At 41.9% G+C, this 16,316-nt stretch overlaps 2 protein-coding genes and 1 long non-coding RNA gene across 5 annotated transcripts in view; 2 read left to right on the top strand and 1 right to left on the bottom strand.

Annotated features, from left to right (window-relative positions):
• Positions 1 to 233: 233 nt before the first annotated feature.
• LOC307185224 (nitric oxide-associated protein 1) lies at positions 234 to 11,651 on the bottom strand. Its single transcript, XM_079919156.1, has 7 exons — positions 10,245 to 11,651; positions 8,949 to 9,113; positions 8,124 to 8,329; positions 5,255 to 5,386; positions 4,115 to 4,231; positions 1,003 to 1,123; positions 234 to 553 (listed from the first exon to the last, which is right to left on the bottom strand). The coding sequence occupies exons 1-7, from the start codon at positions 11,386 to 11,388 to the stop codon at positions 351 to 353; spliced, it is 2,088 nt and encodes a 695-aa protein (XP_079775282.1). The 5' UTR covers positions 11,389 to 11,651; the 3' UTR covers positions 234 to 350.
• LOC307185233 lies at positions 1,034 to 8,185 on the top strand. Of its 2 annotated transcripts, XR_013827920.1 has the most exons (5): positions 1,034 to 1,555; positions 1,635 to 1,746; positions 4,153 to 4,296; positions 5,625 to 5,756; positions 8,147 to 8,185. It is a non-coding gene; the product is annotated as an uncharacterized lncRNA (long non-coding RNA). The 2 variants fall into 2 exon arrangements; XR_013827919.1 differs by having other exon boundaries at positions 1,034 to 1,746.
• A 697-nt stretch (positions 11,652 to 12,348) lies between the features above and the next one.
• POLR2B (RNA polymerase II subunit B) overlaps positions 12,349 to 16,316 on the top strand; it is a 46,204-nt gene continuing 42,236 nt past the window's right edge. Inside the window, exons 1-2 of one of the 2 annotated variants that reach the window (XM_079919584.1) lie at positions 12,349 to 12,471; positions 14,914 to 14,986. In XM_079919584.1, coding sequence (XP_079775710.1) covers positions 12,453 to 12,471; positions 14,914 to 14,986 — 92 coding nt within the window. In that variant the 5' untranslated portion in view covers positions 12,349 to 12,452. The remainder of the gene's footprint in view (positions 12,472 to 14,913; positions 14,987 to 16,316) is intronic. The other variant, XM_079919585.1, reaches the window with a different exon arrangement.

The following is a 16,316-nucleotide window of genomic DNA, read 5'->3' on the forward strand; positions in this document are numbered from 1 at the left end:
TTTGGAGACATTGATTTTCTGCCATTTTTTCATATGCCAACGGCTAAGCTGCTCTCTCAACTAGACTCCAAATTAGAAATGCCATCTGGTTTCAAAAAATAGTAGTGGGAGAAACCTGAGTGTAACAGATCTCCATTTTAGGTATATTTGAACCATAGATACACACATATACATACCCTACCAAACAATAACTTGTGTTTACAAACTAAATTCATTAAAAAGAGGCACGGTCCTTGGTAGCTTAAAAAGGGTGGCAGAAGGTTTTATTATAGCAATATTTAATGCAATGCAATGTATACAGTATGTTCTATATCGTTAATCTTCAGTGTGAACAGGTTAGCTTCATATATTTATCTTTTTTTCTTTTTCTGCAGATTGTACACAAGGGCAGGAGGCTTTTTGGTTTTATAGGCCACGCTTCTCCGGATGCGCTCTCCTTTGATGTTAACTACATGTGGCAAGAGTGGGCGCCGGACCGTCAGGACTGTTCCTTGAGGTGTGTAGCCTCGGAGGTGCAGTTTGTCCTTAAACTGTGGCGTTACTGCTACCCAGCCTATGCAAGAACATGGCAGAACACAGGTGGTGTTAGCAACTATCTTATTAAAAACACCAAACACAGCTCAAAATGGAAACCCAAGGGAGGCTACTGCTGTCTTTCACTCTATTTTTTTAAAAGCATACAATGCATTTGTGAAAAGGTACAGATTTATTTTCAGAGTAGGTTACATCTTATGAATAATCTAGTATGTATTTCTTAAAATATTCAGCTTATGTCAGTTAAGGCACATCTGTATAAAAATATACTAAAGGTCAGTAAGGCTACTTTATTCACCTTTTAAAAAGTGCTTGGTGTAGGGACCTCCCTGGTGGTCCAGTCGATAAGACTCCGTGCTTCTATTACAGGGGGTGCGGGTTCGATCCCTGGTCAGGGAGCTAAGATCCCACATGCCGCGTGGTGCGGCCAAATTAAAAAAGATAAAAAAGTGCTTGGTGTAAAATTACCTGCAGAGGAGAACTTGATGTCAGCCACTGCTTCAGGTTCCCCAAGTCCTTCATCTAATGTGATGTCTTCAGCAACAAGAGGAGGAAATCCTGCCATTCTTTCTTCTCCACCCATTGGAACCTTCCATTGGGAGGAGATGAAGATATTTGGAGGTTCAAATTAAACCCCTGATAACTCTAATATTAAGTAAGGCACTGATAAGATAATACTGTACAGGTATCAAGAATAAAATCCTTTTAAACCATTTAACTGTTGAAAAAAACCCAAATCACACTTCTAGGTCAAATGAAAAGCCCGGGAGCTCTATGATGGATGAAGCCTATAGATCCCAGTGACAAGGGCCCCATGTGGGCATCCAACTGGTGGTAACGTCCAGACAGCAGAATCTTGCTTTATTAGCTTACAGTTTTTACAGTCCTCCATAAAGCTTTAGACACAATAATTTTGGGCAATTAAAGCAACATCCTTCCAAATACCTTATTTCTTACAGGCCTGGCTGGACACACAGATTAATCCCTGCCTCATCACCTCTCAAGGGTACATGGATAACGGGTAAGATTCAGCTTCTATGTTTACAGGTGTTTCCATGAATTGGAAGTAACTGGATAATAATTTACCTGTTTATTAACAGATCTCTCCGTGTTTAGCACTAAGACACAAAGATAGCTATTACAATATGTTCTATATGGTCCCTACCCCCGAGGAGATCAGAAGGTGGAAACAGCAAGTAAATAAATTACAAGGTAAGAAACGTGATGAGAGGCATCTACTAAGTACTGTGATTGTGAAGGAAGTAATGAACGTGGTTTGGTCAAGGAAAACATTAATGAAGAGCAGAATTTGAAAAATAGATTAAAGTTATTCAGTGGGAAGGTATCCTGGGTTAGTATCATGTACACAGAAATTGGAAAAAGGATAATGAGTTCAGAGAACTGTAGTTTAACTGTGCAGAGTATGTTATGTGTGTCTGTACATTACTGATGAGGCTATCAGTTTAGACTTCTCTCAGTAATGTGGAACTACCAAGGAATTATAAGCAGGAAAGAGAAAAGAATCAAGAAAGAATACTGTGGCCTGCTTTGTATTTTGGAAAAATCTGCGTAGTGCAGGGTTTCTCAACCTCAGCACTATTGACCTTTTGGGCCAAATAATTCTTTGTCTCGGGAGGCTGTCCTGTGCATTGCACAATTTTTAGCAGCCTCTACTCAGCATCCACCAAGTTGTGAAAACGAAAAATGCCTCCAGTCTTTGTCAAATGTTCCCTTGGGGTAAGAGTCAGCCCTGGTTGAGAACTACAGCTGTGATGGGGTGAGGGTGGGCAGAAGGCAGTAAAACTGGGAGCTGGGAAAATACCTAAGGATATCAAAACAGCCTAAAGAAAGTAGATTACAGTTTGGACTATGAGGCTGGACTCAGTGATAATTAGGAGGCAGGATTGCCTTTGACTTGGGAGGTGAGTAAGAAAACCAGAAGGCAAGGATGAGCCACAGAGCAGCCCAAGAAACCATTTGTATTACACCGGGAGAGAAGCCTCAGTGTTGTTTTGTGAATTATCAGTGAGTCCACTCTGAAGACTACACAGATGCATGGGGGTGGAGCCCTACCCTGAAAATCCCACATGTCTCTGGAGTATTAACTTTAGGGCAGTTATTTCGATGGAGTTTTAATTTCACTCTGGCTTTCTTAGGAAATCCAGAGAGAAAGAAGCATTTACTTCCCAAGTCAGGTTGGTTTTATCCTTGTTGAAGGGCGGGTGTGTATTTTGTGTTTTGACTTATTTTCAGTTGTATGAGCATTAATTAATGGTAAATCACCTCTGCATTGGATGTACCCGCTATTTTTGCAGTAGGTATGTCCCATAATCTTCATCACCACAAATATGGAGCAGTGACAACAGTCCCCTTGCACTTGATCTTCTCCACAACCTCGTGGTGTAGGTACAACAGAGAGAGGTAAAGGAAACTTACCTAAAGTCACACAGCTTCGTTAAGTGGTGGAGCAGAGCAGGATTTGGACCCAGCCTGGCTCCAGAGATCTTAACTGTCATACATTACACACCAGCCAACAGTGTGTACCCATGTCTGGTTAAAGATCTGTAAACAGGCCCCATTCAGTCTCTGGTGAACTTGGAACAATTTCAGTGGCATAGAAAGGGCACAACAGGGACTGCAGAGCATGGGACGTGAGGAGTAAACTTGATTGTAAAGAGGAGGAATGAGCGGGACACTGAGTTTTGTTTTTTAAAGATTAGAGAGAGGGACTTCCCTGGTGGTCCAATGGTTAAGACTCTGTGCTCCCAATGCAGGGGGCCCAAGTTTGATCCCTGGTCAGGGGACTAGATCCCACATGCATGCCGCAATGAAGATCCCAAGTGCCACAACTAAGACCCAGCACAGCCAAATAAATAAATATTAAAAAAAAATAAAGATCAGAGAAATTTTAACACACTGCTTAACAGGTCAAAGGAAGGAGCAAGTAAAGCAGGAGAGAAGAGGTACAATAACCTCTAAGTGCCTGGGATTAAGAACCTGGGAGGAGAGCTTTTCCACTCATACAAGGGCTTCTCAACTCAGCACTATGCACGTTTTGGACCTGATAACTCTGTGTTGTGAGGTGCTGTCTTGTGCATTGCATTATGTTTAGCATCATCTCTGGCTTCCACCCACTAGATGACAGTAGCATCACCCAGTTGTGAGAAAATCTGTAACTTGGAGCTCTTCACTCACAGTATACAGCACAACTTTCTGCAATAATGTGACCGCTGGGCAGTTGAAAAGTGGCTAGTACAAGTGAAGAACTAAATTTTAAAGTTTATTTCATTTTAATTAATTTATTTAAATAGGCACACGGGCCTACCGTATTGGACAGTATGACCTAGAGAAAACCCAGCTCTGTCACTATTCTAGGATCAGTCCAATCCAACGTCCCTTTTCTATAGGAGCCCACCTCACAAATATAGTCAAAATCCTCAAGGTGAACAAGGTCAGGGGAGAGCTAGCTGAGAGTGTAACAAAGATGGTTCTGTCCAACAAAGGCATTTTTAGCAGGGCCCTGGGACTATCACAGGGTGTGTTAACCTAACTATGCAACCATCAAAGCGTGTTGTCTTACCTTGAGTAACGTATGACCCCCGTGTTTCTGATATATAGTGTCTGCCTTGTCCAACGAAGTAATGTGAACGGGAAGGAAGTTGGAAGCCACAACTGTAAACCAAGCTGACTGATTTCCCTTAAGAAAGGAAGAAGGAACTTATTTTATATAATGAAAAACTTGCAAAACCAGCACATAACAAGGTATGATTAAAAAAAAAAAATGGAATTCCCTGGTGGTCCCCTGGTTAGGGCTCTGCACTTCTACTGCATGGCGCACAGGTTCGATCCCTGGTTGGGGAACTAAGACCCTGCATGCTGTGCAGTGCAGCCAAAAAAAACAAGGTGGGGGGGTGCAAAATATGGCAGAATACTGCATTTCACCCATTTACATAAAACTATGATTCCTTCCATAGGTTTGTTGATACTTACAAAAAAAACAAACAAACGTCTATTATAAAAAACAAAAAATACTGTCTGCTTTAAGCGTCCCTGTGTAAAGTTTGGTTTAAAATGTTAACATTCTATGGTCTCTATGGAAATACATAAGGTTTTAAGTGTGTAAGGCTAAATTTCCAACAAATTATGAACAAACACAAAACCAAGAAGTGTGCTAAGGCAATGGCTTGCAGGTTGCATTTAGTGTTGTTGGACATATCCATGTTTCATTTTCCATTTTTCTCCTCACTTTGGTAAAACGGGGATCAATTCTATAGATGCTCTAAAATCTCTGAGTGATGCTATGTAAATGAATACCAAACCCAAAAACACATCTATAAAAGTATACACATCATGGAATATAAAGAGCATGGAATTTATTTAATGCATATTAACCCTGCACTTAAAGGTACGACCTCTGATTTCCATGTAAGACAATACCACAGGAGAGGGAAAGTATCTTTGCTTAATGCCAAGCTGTATGGGGCACTCGACTGCCTACTGAAGATACAGTTTTTTAAGACCTATTACTTTTTTTCCCCCCATTTCATTATCCCAGGTTTTTACTATAGACATTTTCAAACACACACAAAGGAATAGTATACCAACCCCCACATAGTCATGACCTGGTTATCAACATTTTGCTAGTTTTGATTGTATATCTGCTTCCTTAAAGTAAATCCCAATACTAAAGTCATTTTTCAATGGTACGGACTTTCCTTACCTTCAGAAAATCTATGCGGCCTATGGCACCCAAAAATAGAACCATTCCTGGTTTAAGCACGAAAGTTCTTGGAACAATGGAATGTGTTGGCAAAACAATATTTACTTCTTTTTCTGTTAGAAGACTTAAAATCTGTAAAGCAGAGGGCAGATTTTTTAGAGAATTACTTTCAATGAACGTCTGATATATCATGCTTTACCTGTAGGATAAAAAGTTATTATATATTCCAGGCTTCACAAGAAATCAAAGTATGTATTTTAGAATTTTCTGCACATAAAATTCATATATTCTTTCTAAATGAATCAATTTATAGATGGCTTTACTCTTGTTTTACAACTTAATCTTGAGTAATGGCAAAATAACTTTACAGGAATATGAAACAGCAGCATCCTCTGAATTCTGTCAGATTTGCTGTGAACTGAAAACACTGATGATTCAATCCCAGGAGAAAAAATATGTTCTCTCGTCAAGCCTTCTAGGGAGCAGTAGTTTTCAGATAAAGGTAAGGTAAGGTAACGTGCTATATTCTGTCCTAGTGGCAGCTATGCATGCATTAAATGAAAATGATCACCCCGTTCTTGGAGCAGGCAAAGAGCTTGAAGAAGCTTTTCTAAATTCCAGTCTTTGGTTTCCTTATTTCCTCCAAATACTCAGCAAAAAAATGAGAGAAAGTTATGAATCCTGTGGCTTCTAAGGATGAAGAGTTCCTAAATAGACTAGAGAGAATGGAAAAGAAAAGCCAGGCGGTACAAGATTCTTGTAAGACTTAGGGAATCAAAATCTGATTTAAAAATTTTTGAGAAAGTAAAAAAATGGCCAGAAGTCTTTTGTGAACTTGCTTCTTAAGAAAAATAACAAGGAGATAACAAAATATGTGATATCTAGGGAGACTCACAAGAGAATATGTAAGGGGGCTGTGAGTATTTGTGCTTGAAAAAGCACATTAAAAGCCACGTGCAGTAAAGAAATATTTTAACCCTTTTAGCAGAGACCCTAATACTTCACAATAGAGTTCGTTGGTTCAGTTTGGGAAACACTGGTTCAAGGCATTAAATAAATATATCAATAAACGGACAGAAAATCAAACTGCCTGAGAGAACTCTTATATCTAAAAACTTGAGGGTCTCACTGCAAATTAGCAAATCTGAATTTGCGAGTTAGCAAAGTCTTGCCTTTCTGACTAATTGACAAGAGGATATACATGACTGAAGTAACTGCTATCTCTGACCTAACTGAGCCTAAAACTGAAGAATGAGTTGGTGAAGTTAAAGTTAAAGAACAGTTAAGGTTAAAGTTGAAGTTAAAGTTAAAGAACATTACTAGGAAGCACTACAGTTACTCTGAAGTTCTGGATTGCTAAGGAAGTAAAAACTGGACACAATTATTCTAGGAGAGAGAAAAAAAAAGTTAAAAGGTACATCAAATTCTGAGAAGGAAACAAGTGATTCTGATGAGGCAAAGGAAGGAAAAGTATCTAAGAATCTAATGTTGTTTCATAGGGATATACGGAGATAACTAGGTGAATTAGAACCTGGTCACTAACCATATTCAAAGGAAGCTGATTGGTGGATCTGCTGAAAGGCAGTATCCTGGATACACACTTGATTCAGTCAGTGACTTGGATAATGATCAAAACTGCAAATGAGGGCTTCTCTGGTGGCACAGTGGTTAAGAATCCACCTGCCAACGCAGGGGACACAGGTTCAAGCCCTGGTCCGGGAAGATCCCACCTGCTGTGGAGCAACTAAGCCCGTGTGCCACAACTACTGAAGCCCGCGTGCCTAGAGCCCGTGCTCCGCAGCAAGAGAAGCCACCGCAATGAGAAGCCCACACACCACAACGAAGAGTAGCCCCTGCTTGCCACAACTAGAGAAAGCCCACATGCAGCAATGAGGACCCAGCCCAGCCAAAAATAAATTAAGTAAATAAATTTAAAAAACAAAAAAACCCAAAAAAACTGCAAATGAATAAAAGGTTCTGAGATATAACAAATAGGTAGGATATAGGCTGAATTTAAGATAAAATAAAAGTTGCCCGGGAGATCCTGCAACTGGACTAAAAAGATATACAAGGGCAAGATAGGTAGAGTTGATCCTATTCTAAATTAGGTTCATCTGAGGGCACTTACATAAGAAAGTTAGTTCTTTGTGTCATACTTTCAGGAACAAAAACAAATTAGAATTCGTTCTGGAAAGGGTCCTTTGTTCATAGCCTGTTCTCAGAATAGCTATAGGAAATGAAGACAAACCATCTCGATTACGTCAGCACAGTAAGTGCTCCATGTTTGTTGGCTGAACTAATGAAAGAGAAGAAAAGGGTAGAGTGAGGAAGAGAGAGGATATTACACTCTAAAACATTTCAATGTCTGGCAAGGGGAACTAGACATTATATTTGTTCTATACACCTTTGGGGAACAATAGGTACAAATTACAGGGACACTGCTCGGCTCAATATAAAGAGCAGGGTTACCTTGGGAGGTGAGGTGACACTGCTTCAGCTGATGGTGAGTCACTCCTTACTTCAATTCAAGGTGGATGCACCTTCTGGTGAACATGTTATAGAGGGAACTCAAGCATGGAACAGGTGGCTGGACTGCAGTGATATTTATGATTTCTTCCAACCTCAAAATCTAGGATTCTGTAAATGTCTTCCTAACTAAGGTAACAACCACAAGGATAGAAGTAGGTTGTTAGCAGTGACGTCTACCAAATGGCATACAGTACTTGATGGCATATAGATTCATCCCTGAAACGCTTCTATGCATGAATCAGAACTGAGTCTAAAATGAAAGGATACCTCTTTTTCTGCCAATTAACACACTACTCTTGCAATTGAAAGTTAATGTTTCTAAAAGACATTAAATACCTACACAATTTTCTTTTGTAATTCCAGGGGTGTCATAAAACCAGTGGGCATCTTTCACATCTTGTGGGGTCAATTCTACTCGTTTGGTGGATTTATCTGCAACCATAACAGGTTCATTTCCCATGTCAAAGGCAAGTGAATCGGCATCAAACTCAAAGGCAGCTTTACTCTTCTGTTCTTCTGAATACAAGAATGTTCTTCCAACTCTTCCTAGAACAAGTTATACTGAAGTTAGTAGTCACTCCTTTAAAGCTTTTGACTTGAGACAGGTAGTTCTTAAGTTTGCCTCGTAGAAGTTACTAGGACTAACAATGGTGTTTGGAAGGAAGTGAGACCACAATGATACTTTTGCTTTATTTCTAAATGCAGTGGGAGTCGGACTCTTGCATTGATCAAGTATGTGTGGCTGGCTGTGCACACTGGGCAAAGGGGGAGAGTTTTGGGAATCAAACTGTTTTTAGTAAAGAAAGGTTGTAAAGAGATACCAAGGAAAGGGGGACAATCCAGTTTAAACCTGCTGCAGGTCAACAACTTGTACAGGGGGCTGGTATCTTAGTGAAAATGCTTTTTGCTGACAATGGCCAGAGAGGCAGTTATTTGCATTTCCTTTCCTGGATTTCTCCAAGTATCTACTGTCTCAATTTTCCCAACACAATGAATTCTGGGTTTCCAAACAGTAGCCTTGCCTCTAAAAGGCCTCTATGTTCCAGAAAGAGGAAGTGTCTCTCCCCACAAAAACTGGCTAGCTCCAGAGAGCTCTATTTCAGGTTGTTCTACAGAAAATTTTAGCATAGACCTAAGGAAGAGTTTTCCTACAGAAGATGCTTACCTACTACGTAACCATGCTTTTTCAAGAGATTAAGTTTATTTTGTTCTTGCTGACTAAGATCTTCTTCTGCTTCCGTTGCATCTTTTTTAAGCCTTTTTTGCCTTTGAAACATTCTGTAAGGAGTTGGGTTACAAATAGGAAACTTCAGAAGGTTTAATGTAGTACCTGAAATACCAAAGAAGACATATATTCTCATAAACGTTGTACAAGAAAATGGAATAAAACATGTATGAGGATCTACACTGTCTTGGATACTGTGATTATTTCTCTTAACTTTCATGACAACCCTCCACAAAATTATTCTTACTTTACAGATGAGGCAATAGGTTCAGAGATTGGCCCACAAGCTCAACCAGGATTTGAATGCCAAATCTACAGGCCTGATCTTTTACATCTTCTGCATACTCCTAACCGGTATAAAAGCACTTCTGTGTATAAGTCAACCAGTGTCCCTGACAGAGAAGTACAGCTTATCAAGCAAAGTTCAACACTGGTTTCAAAGAATCATATGAAGTAGTTCACTTTGCCAACTATTAGATACAAACAGGTCACAGAAGGACCCAGTTTGCAATTACTACAGACGTTTCTTAAAGTCACAAAGTTGATATTTCTTTGCAACAAAGCCACATATATTGCATTAGTGAATTATTCAAATGTTAAATCTGTATAGTACTCTCCTGACTAAACTCAAGATATGAAGAGTGAGACTGAAGGGTGGAGGGAGGTTTAGAAAGTAAAAGGACTTTCTGGAGAAATATACAAAGAACTAAAGTTACAAGGGAAACCTCCAAGAGAGCAGACACTGCTTTGTCCCCTGGTTCATCTACAGTGCCTAGAACAGTGACTGGTACCTAGAAGTACTCTAATTATTTCTATTGGAAAGTTACTAAAACATGTACTGAATTTCCAAGCATTAAACTGACACAAAAGAGAAATGTGACCGAAGTAGGTAGAGAATTTTTAAAGGAAGCCTCCAGCCGGCCCCTGGTATACATTAAGGAGGGATATAGGACTAGGTGCCTGAACTACGATCAGACTTCCAGCTTCTCAGAAAACGAAGGAGGGTACTTCCCTGGTGGTGCAGTGGGTAAGACTCCACGCTCCCAATGCAGGAGGCCTGGGTTCGATCCCTGGTCAGGGAACTAGATCCCACATGCATGCCACAACTAAGAAGCCAGGCTGCCGCAACTAAGGAGCCCAAGTGCTGCAACTAAGGAGCCTGCCTACCTCAAGACCAGGCACAACCAAATAAATATTTTAAAAAAATACGAAGGGGACGGGCATCCTAAGGCTCACCAGGCCAAGAGGAGATGGTGGCTCTGTCGATAGCCTCAGCGCCCTTGGCGATGCAGTAATCGGACTCCAGGAGCGTGTTGAAGAGAGTGGACTTGCCAGCGTTGGTGGCGCCAACCAGGTAGACGTCGCCGCGGTAGCGCCAGGAACGCTGGAGCGCGGAGATCAACTCTTCGACTCCATAGCCAGTCTTGGCGCTGATGAGCCGCACGTCTCTGAGCACCGTGCGGGACCTGGGCGAAAGATTCGCATTCTCCCCGTCCCGTGGCCGGTCCCCGCTGGGGTGTTGTGGCCTTCGGTAGCCAGGGGGCGGCAGGAGCCCGGCGCGGGTACAGTCGTCCCACAGTCGCTCCCGGAGCCGCTGTCGGTAGCCGGGAGTATCCTGGGGCAGCAGGTCCACCTTGTTTCCCAGCACGATCAGCTGCTTGGGGCCCACCAGCGCGGGCAGGTGGGGCAGCAGGGCGTCGGGCAGATCAAGCAGGTCCACCATGTACAGCACCAGGGCGGGCTCGGGCCGCCGCAGCGCGGCAGTCACCAGCTCCAGGTACTGCTCGCGACTCACCTGCACGTGCAGGGCGCGCCGGTGATGCACCAGCAGCCAGCAGCGCTGGCACACGGTCTGCGTCAGTCCGCCGTCCTCCTGCGCCGCCGCGCTGAGGAACTTCTCGCTGGGCAGGTAACCGGGCAGTCCCGGGTCCTGGCAGTGCAGCTCCGCCCCGCAACCCGAACAGTTTAGGCCGCTGGACGGCACCGTCGCGTCCGGGTGCCCCACGACCGGGTGCACCCGCCGGCCGGTGTGTAGTTTCTGCTGCCGCCGCTCCTCCTGCCGCTGCAGCACCCGTCGCTCCTCCTCCTGACGCTGCTGCAGCTCCCGCAGCTGGTCTTGGAGGGTCACTGCGGGCTCCGAATCCGGGACGTACTCGGGGAACACAAAACTCTCCTCCATGTCAGCCCTTCCTTGGTTATCCCCAGTCGCTGTCGCGCCACGGGGAAGCCCACATCCCAGGCCGGATGAGTGCCGGGAGGTGGAGTTGGTCGCACATCTCCTCTCGAGGAGCGTCTCCCGGAGGCCATGGCGCGCTAACGTGGGAGTGGATCCCCGCAGGAAGCTGCACAGAAGCCTACGAGTGAGGCCCGCGGGCAGCATGAGAAACGCGGGCGTGGGCAAAGGGGCTGAGCCACCTTTTCTCACGTGCTCTGTAGCCCCAGATGTGCGTAAAACGGTAGCGACAGCCCGGGACTACCTGAGAGCTGTCATTTTTCAGCGTCGCACTTCAGCTCCTCCCGCGTCTAATCTCGTGAGTTCTCGCGATGAAGGCTCTGTGGTCAGAGAGCCCACTTAAAGCGGAGATAAATGCCCCGGGCACCTTAACTGGGGTGGGTTGGCTCAATAGGCTAGTGAGTGAGGGTTTATCAACTTTCAGGCTTCTTCAACGCGCCGCCGCTGGCACTACCTGCCGTTAAGAAATCACATTTTTTAAAGCTTCGTATTGTTTTGTCTTTCGGATTGGAAAATAGAAAATCTAATGCCGCAGACTTATGGCCACAATTAAAACCTTTTATTAATACATCTTCCTGGCTTTATTATTTTTTTGCGGGTGTCAGTATTTGTGCAACAACATTAAAATATTTCTTAAACATTTTAAAAAATTGACAATGGTTTATGTACACAGAAATCTTTTTTTTTTTTTTTTTTTTTTTTTTTGCGGTACGCGGACTCACTGTTGTGGCCTCTCCCGTTGCGGAGCACAGGCTCCGGAGCACAGAAATCATTTTTTAAATCTTCGTATTTTTAAGTCTTTGGAACCGAAAAAAATAAAGCACGGCTACAACTAAACCCTTTATTATTAAATCTTTTTGACTTTTTTTTTTTTAGGTGCCATTATTTGTGCAACAACACTGAAAAACAAAGTTTCATTGGCTGGATCCGACTCAAACTGTAAGGAACAGTTCTCATTCTCAGGCACGGGGAAACTTCAGCCCACAAATCGCGCATGCACAATACTAACCCTTAACACAGCTTAACGTACTCTTCGCGCAGGCGCAGACCTTAATTGGCGTCTTTGTGGGCGGAGCTTCGTGTGGGACGCAGCGTATCCTGGGAACGCCGGAGACGGAAATTACTTCGCCTCACGCTGCGGACGTCGGAGTCGTTGCGCGCCTTTCCGTGTGTGATTTCTAGAGTTAGGAGCTCCGGAACCGTTTGCCAATATGTATGACGCGGACGAGGGTAGGTGACCACCCAGAACACTCCGTGGCGACCCGTCTAAGGGGGGAAACGTGGGTAGCTGGACGAGTTGAGGATTTGCGGTCTCCTCCTCGGCCCGCCGCACCATGGCCCCAGTCGTTTCCCCACACTCCCGAGGCCGGGAACGAATCCGGGATTTTGAGAGGTGGAGGGTGCAGGGAACGTAGCCTTTATCATCTCGGTCAGGGTGACTCTTGTTCTCTCCTCAGTCTGCCCCTGGGTGAGTCTTGACACTCCCTTCCCGTCTTGAAAACAGCGCGCAGAACCATGCGACAGGTTCCGTTGTTCCGACTTTGAAGTAAAGGACTCCTTTTTTGATTTCCCTTAAGGCGAGAGTTAATGAATTTATGAATAGTTGAATTTTTGAGCATCACCCTGTGCCAGGCATTGTGTTAGGCTCTGGAAGAACTCTGGGGACAAGGAATATAGTTTCTGTGTGTGTGCGGCGCGGGGGCAGGGTTTGGTTTAGTTTGGCGTTCCTTCATGCTGTCATATGCCTAAGTAAATTATTTTAAAAGATGACCTTTACATTTCCTCTATCCGCGAGATGACACAGTTCTAGATGGTATGTATTTTAACGAACAGGGACAGTATGTCTTTTTCTTTTTACATGTAGAGTTCGTAGTCACGTGTAGTGTATTTTCATTGTATATTTTTAATGCTCCCTCTTCCGTTCTCCAAAGCTGCTATTTCAAAGTTCGTTTTCTTCTAGCTCCCAATCTCCTGGCCACCGCTTACATTTCTCTTTATTCCCTCAGCTACTTCATGGAGAAAATAGAAGCAAAAACTTAAACTCTACTGTTTAAACTTGTCTCATTTTTATCTTGCGTCTAGAAATTTATTAGCATCATTGTATTCTTTTTCTTAACTCCTGAGAAAAAAATTCAAAAAAAGTTTTTTCAGCTTAATTTTTTGAGTAGGTAATATAGTCTCATTTCTCAGAGGCTAGAAAACAAAAATGTTAAAAAGGATAAATGATGTACAAGTATAACTAAAACTGACTTCATTATTATCTCTCCTTTTCCAACCTTCCTACTTCTCCTGGGTGGCTGTGATAATAACATCTAGTGTGCCATCAAAGCTAGAAATCTCCAAGCCATTTTAGATACCTTTGTCTATTTTACCTCGCCCCCCGTGTGTAGGAGTCAGTAATTCCAGACCATTCAAGAAGCACTTATTAATAATTTATTTTGGATATGTATCAAATTTTGAATCAAAGTTGTTAAGTTTTACAGACTATGTATATAGGTCAGAATAGAAAAACAAAAATAGAGCACATTTATTCTTTTGCATAAGAAGATGAGACTAATATTAGCACCAGTGCACACTGATTTTTCAAATGCCCCATTTTATAAATTACTGTTGCTGCACAAATTCCCCAAAGTTTTGCTGCTTAAAAATTATTTAATATGTTCATGGATTAAATGAGTCAGGAATTTGGACAGGCATAGTAGGAATGACTTGTCTGTTGCCTGATGTCTGTCAGTGGTTGAACTGGGAAGACGCAAAAGCTGAGTGTTGACTGCTGGGGGCTGGGTGATGTGGAGTGTTTACTCATGTGTCTGGCATCTAGCCTAGGAAAACACAAGGACTAGGATTGCTGATTGCAGCATCTCGTAAGTGGGCCCACCGTTTAGATTTTCTCACCTAAGTAGTAGGAGTTCTTAACGGCAGCTCAGGGCTCCAGAAGTAAGTGTTTCAATAAAGAAGGTGGAATTGCATTGTTATTCCTGACCTAGCTTCTAAAATCATGTAGCATTGCTTTAGCTGTATTCTCTTAGTTATGGGAGAGTCAAAAACCCACCCAGATTCAAGGGGAGGAAGCATAGACCCTCTATATTTTGATGGTAGGAGTGTCAAGATCACTTTATAAAAGAGCATGTGAAATGGAAGATAGTTGTGTCCATCTTTGGAAAATACAGCCTGTCATCCCTGTCCATGTGTGAAATGTTGCTGTTATAGACAGTTCACCTTAAGGTATTGCCCAGCTATTGGAGTCCTTTGCTGACTCCTCCCTCTTAACCTGATCTCTGACTGCAGTCTCTGAGGAGCCTATTGATCAGAGGATTATGAGCTTGCTCCTAGTTATCATTATAGGTAGTTATTAATGAGAATTATATGGGCTTCTTGGAGATGATGGAACAATCACAGATTCACACGACTTGCACTGAAACTTTCTCACGAGGCCTCTTTGTGTATTGGGAGAATACTGTGACGTAGACCTATGTATGTGTACATATATACCTATGTATATTGTTTCATTACAGTTCAAGTAATGTGATGACTGAAATTTTAAAGAAGTGGGGTAAAGCGATTGTTTTTTATTTAGTAAAGAGTAAATGTGTTTTTGCTACTTCACATCATAGTAAGATGTGAGCTAGTAGTATTTATTGCAAGTGAGAATGATTTTTTTTGTTTTTGCAGATATGCAATATGATGAGGATGATGATGAAATCACACCAGATTTGTGGCAAGAGGCATGCTGGATTGTAATTAGGTAACTTTTTAGACCAAACTGAATAAATTTTAAAAGGCACTGTAAACTGTACAGGGATTTCCTGCTTATTCTGTGTTTGAAAATTAGATGTTCTGTGTGAATATGCTGCATGAGAGCTGGTTTGTCATTTTATTTATTTTTTTAACTTTTAAAGTATTCTGATATACAGAAAAGTTACACAAAGAATTCATGTACACTTCACCCAGATTCCCTAAATGTTAACCTTATGCTGTGTTTTCTTTGCCTTATTCTTTCTCTGTCTACGTATTTTTTTCTGAAATATTTGAGTCAGTTGTTTACCTAGGAATATTCTTTTACAGAATCATAATCTTATTAAAATAAGGAAATTAATACAGTAATCTTATTTAATCTAGAGACCTTACGCAGATTTTGCCAGTGTCCCAGTAATGTTCATAGCAAAATAAAAATTTTCTTATCCTGGATCCAACATAAGATCATATATTACATCTTGTTTTCATGACTTATTCTTTTGTCTTCTATAATCTAGAACAGTTCCTCAATCTTCCTTTCTTTTTTTTTGTTTCTCAAACTCACCATCTCTCTACAGCTTCCCATGACCTCACCTTTTTTTTTTTGACCTTGACATTTTTGAAGAATATAGGCAAATTATTTTTTAGACTGCCCCTCAGTTTGGGTTTGTCTGATGTTTCCTCATGATTAGTTTCAGATGATTACTTTTGGCAACAGTGATGTTCTGCTCTCAGTGCATTGTATCAGGAGGCACATGGTGCCTATTTGTTACATTACTGGTGCTGTTAATTTGATTCCTCTTGGTTTTCTCCTTGTTTTAAATGGATAAAGTTACAACAGGTGGTATTTCGACCCACATTCCCATCCAATTCTAAGTGTAATTAAACTGTAATAAAACTCAGCAGGAAGCCTTACATATAGGTAAGAGAAGTAACTTTTAAGTAATAAAGTAACATCCTGCTATGTTAGGATATAAAATGCTGCAAGTCTCCTCACTTACCAAACTGACAGGTGCTTTGTATATAGTAACATTTTGATGCCTGTTTGAGCCCCACCATCTCCAAGATGCACATCCTCTCAGTTGACACTCCTTTTTCAAAGAGCACAAGCTTCTGACATTCTACCAGTTGTGTATGGAATAAAACTGAACCTTTGCTGAACGTTGTTTTAAAAATATGAGTTTTGGGGATGTAAGTATGTGTTTTTTTTTCCTATTAAACATGGGCTATAAACACTTCGTATTGAGACACTTGAATCTTCTATGATTTTGAGTATTAAACACAAAGAGACATTTTTAGCCAGATATTTGGAGTATGCCTATATTTTGTGATTGCCAGGG

Source organism: Stenella coeruleoalba (genome assembly GCF_951394435.1).
Source record: "Stenella coeruleoalba genome assembly, chromosome: 4".
Lineage (NCBI taxonomy): Eukaryota > Metazoa > Chordata > Mammalia > Artiodactyla > Delphinidae > Stenella > Stenella coeruleoalba.

Excerpts from the sequence above, each read along its gene's own strand:
- LOC307185224 (XM_079919156.1), bottom strand. The coding sequence starts at position 11,388 with ATGCTGCCCGCGGGCCTCACTCGTAGGCTTCTGTGCAGCTTCCTGCGG. Across the intron at positions 1,124-4,114 it reads GGGGTCATACGTTACTCAAG|GTTCCAATGGGTGGAGAAGA; the intron begins GTAAGACAACAC and ends TCCCAATGGAAG. Across the intron at positions 554-1,002 it reads CATCAAGTTCTCCTCTGCAG|GCTGGGTAGCAGTAACGCCA; the intron begins GTAATTTTACAC and ends GTTCTTGCATAG.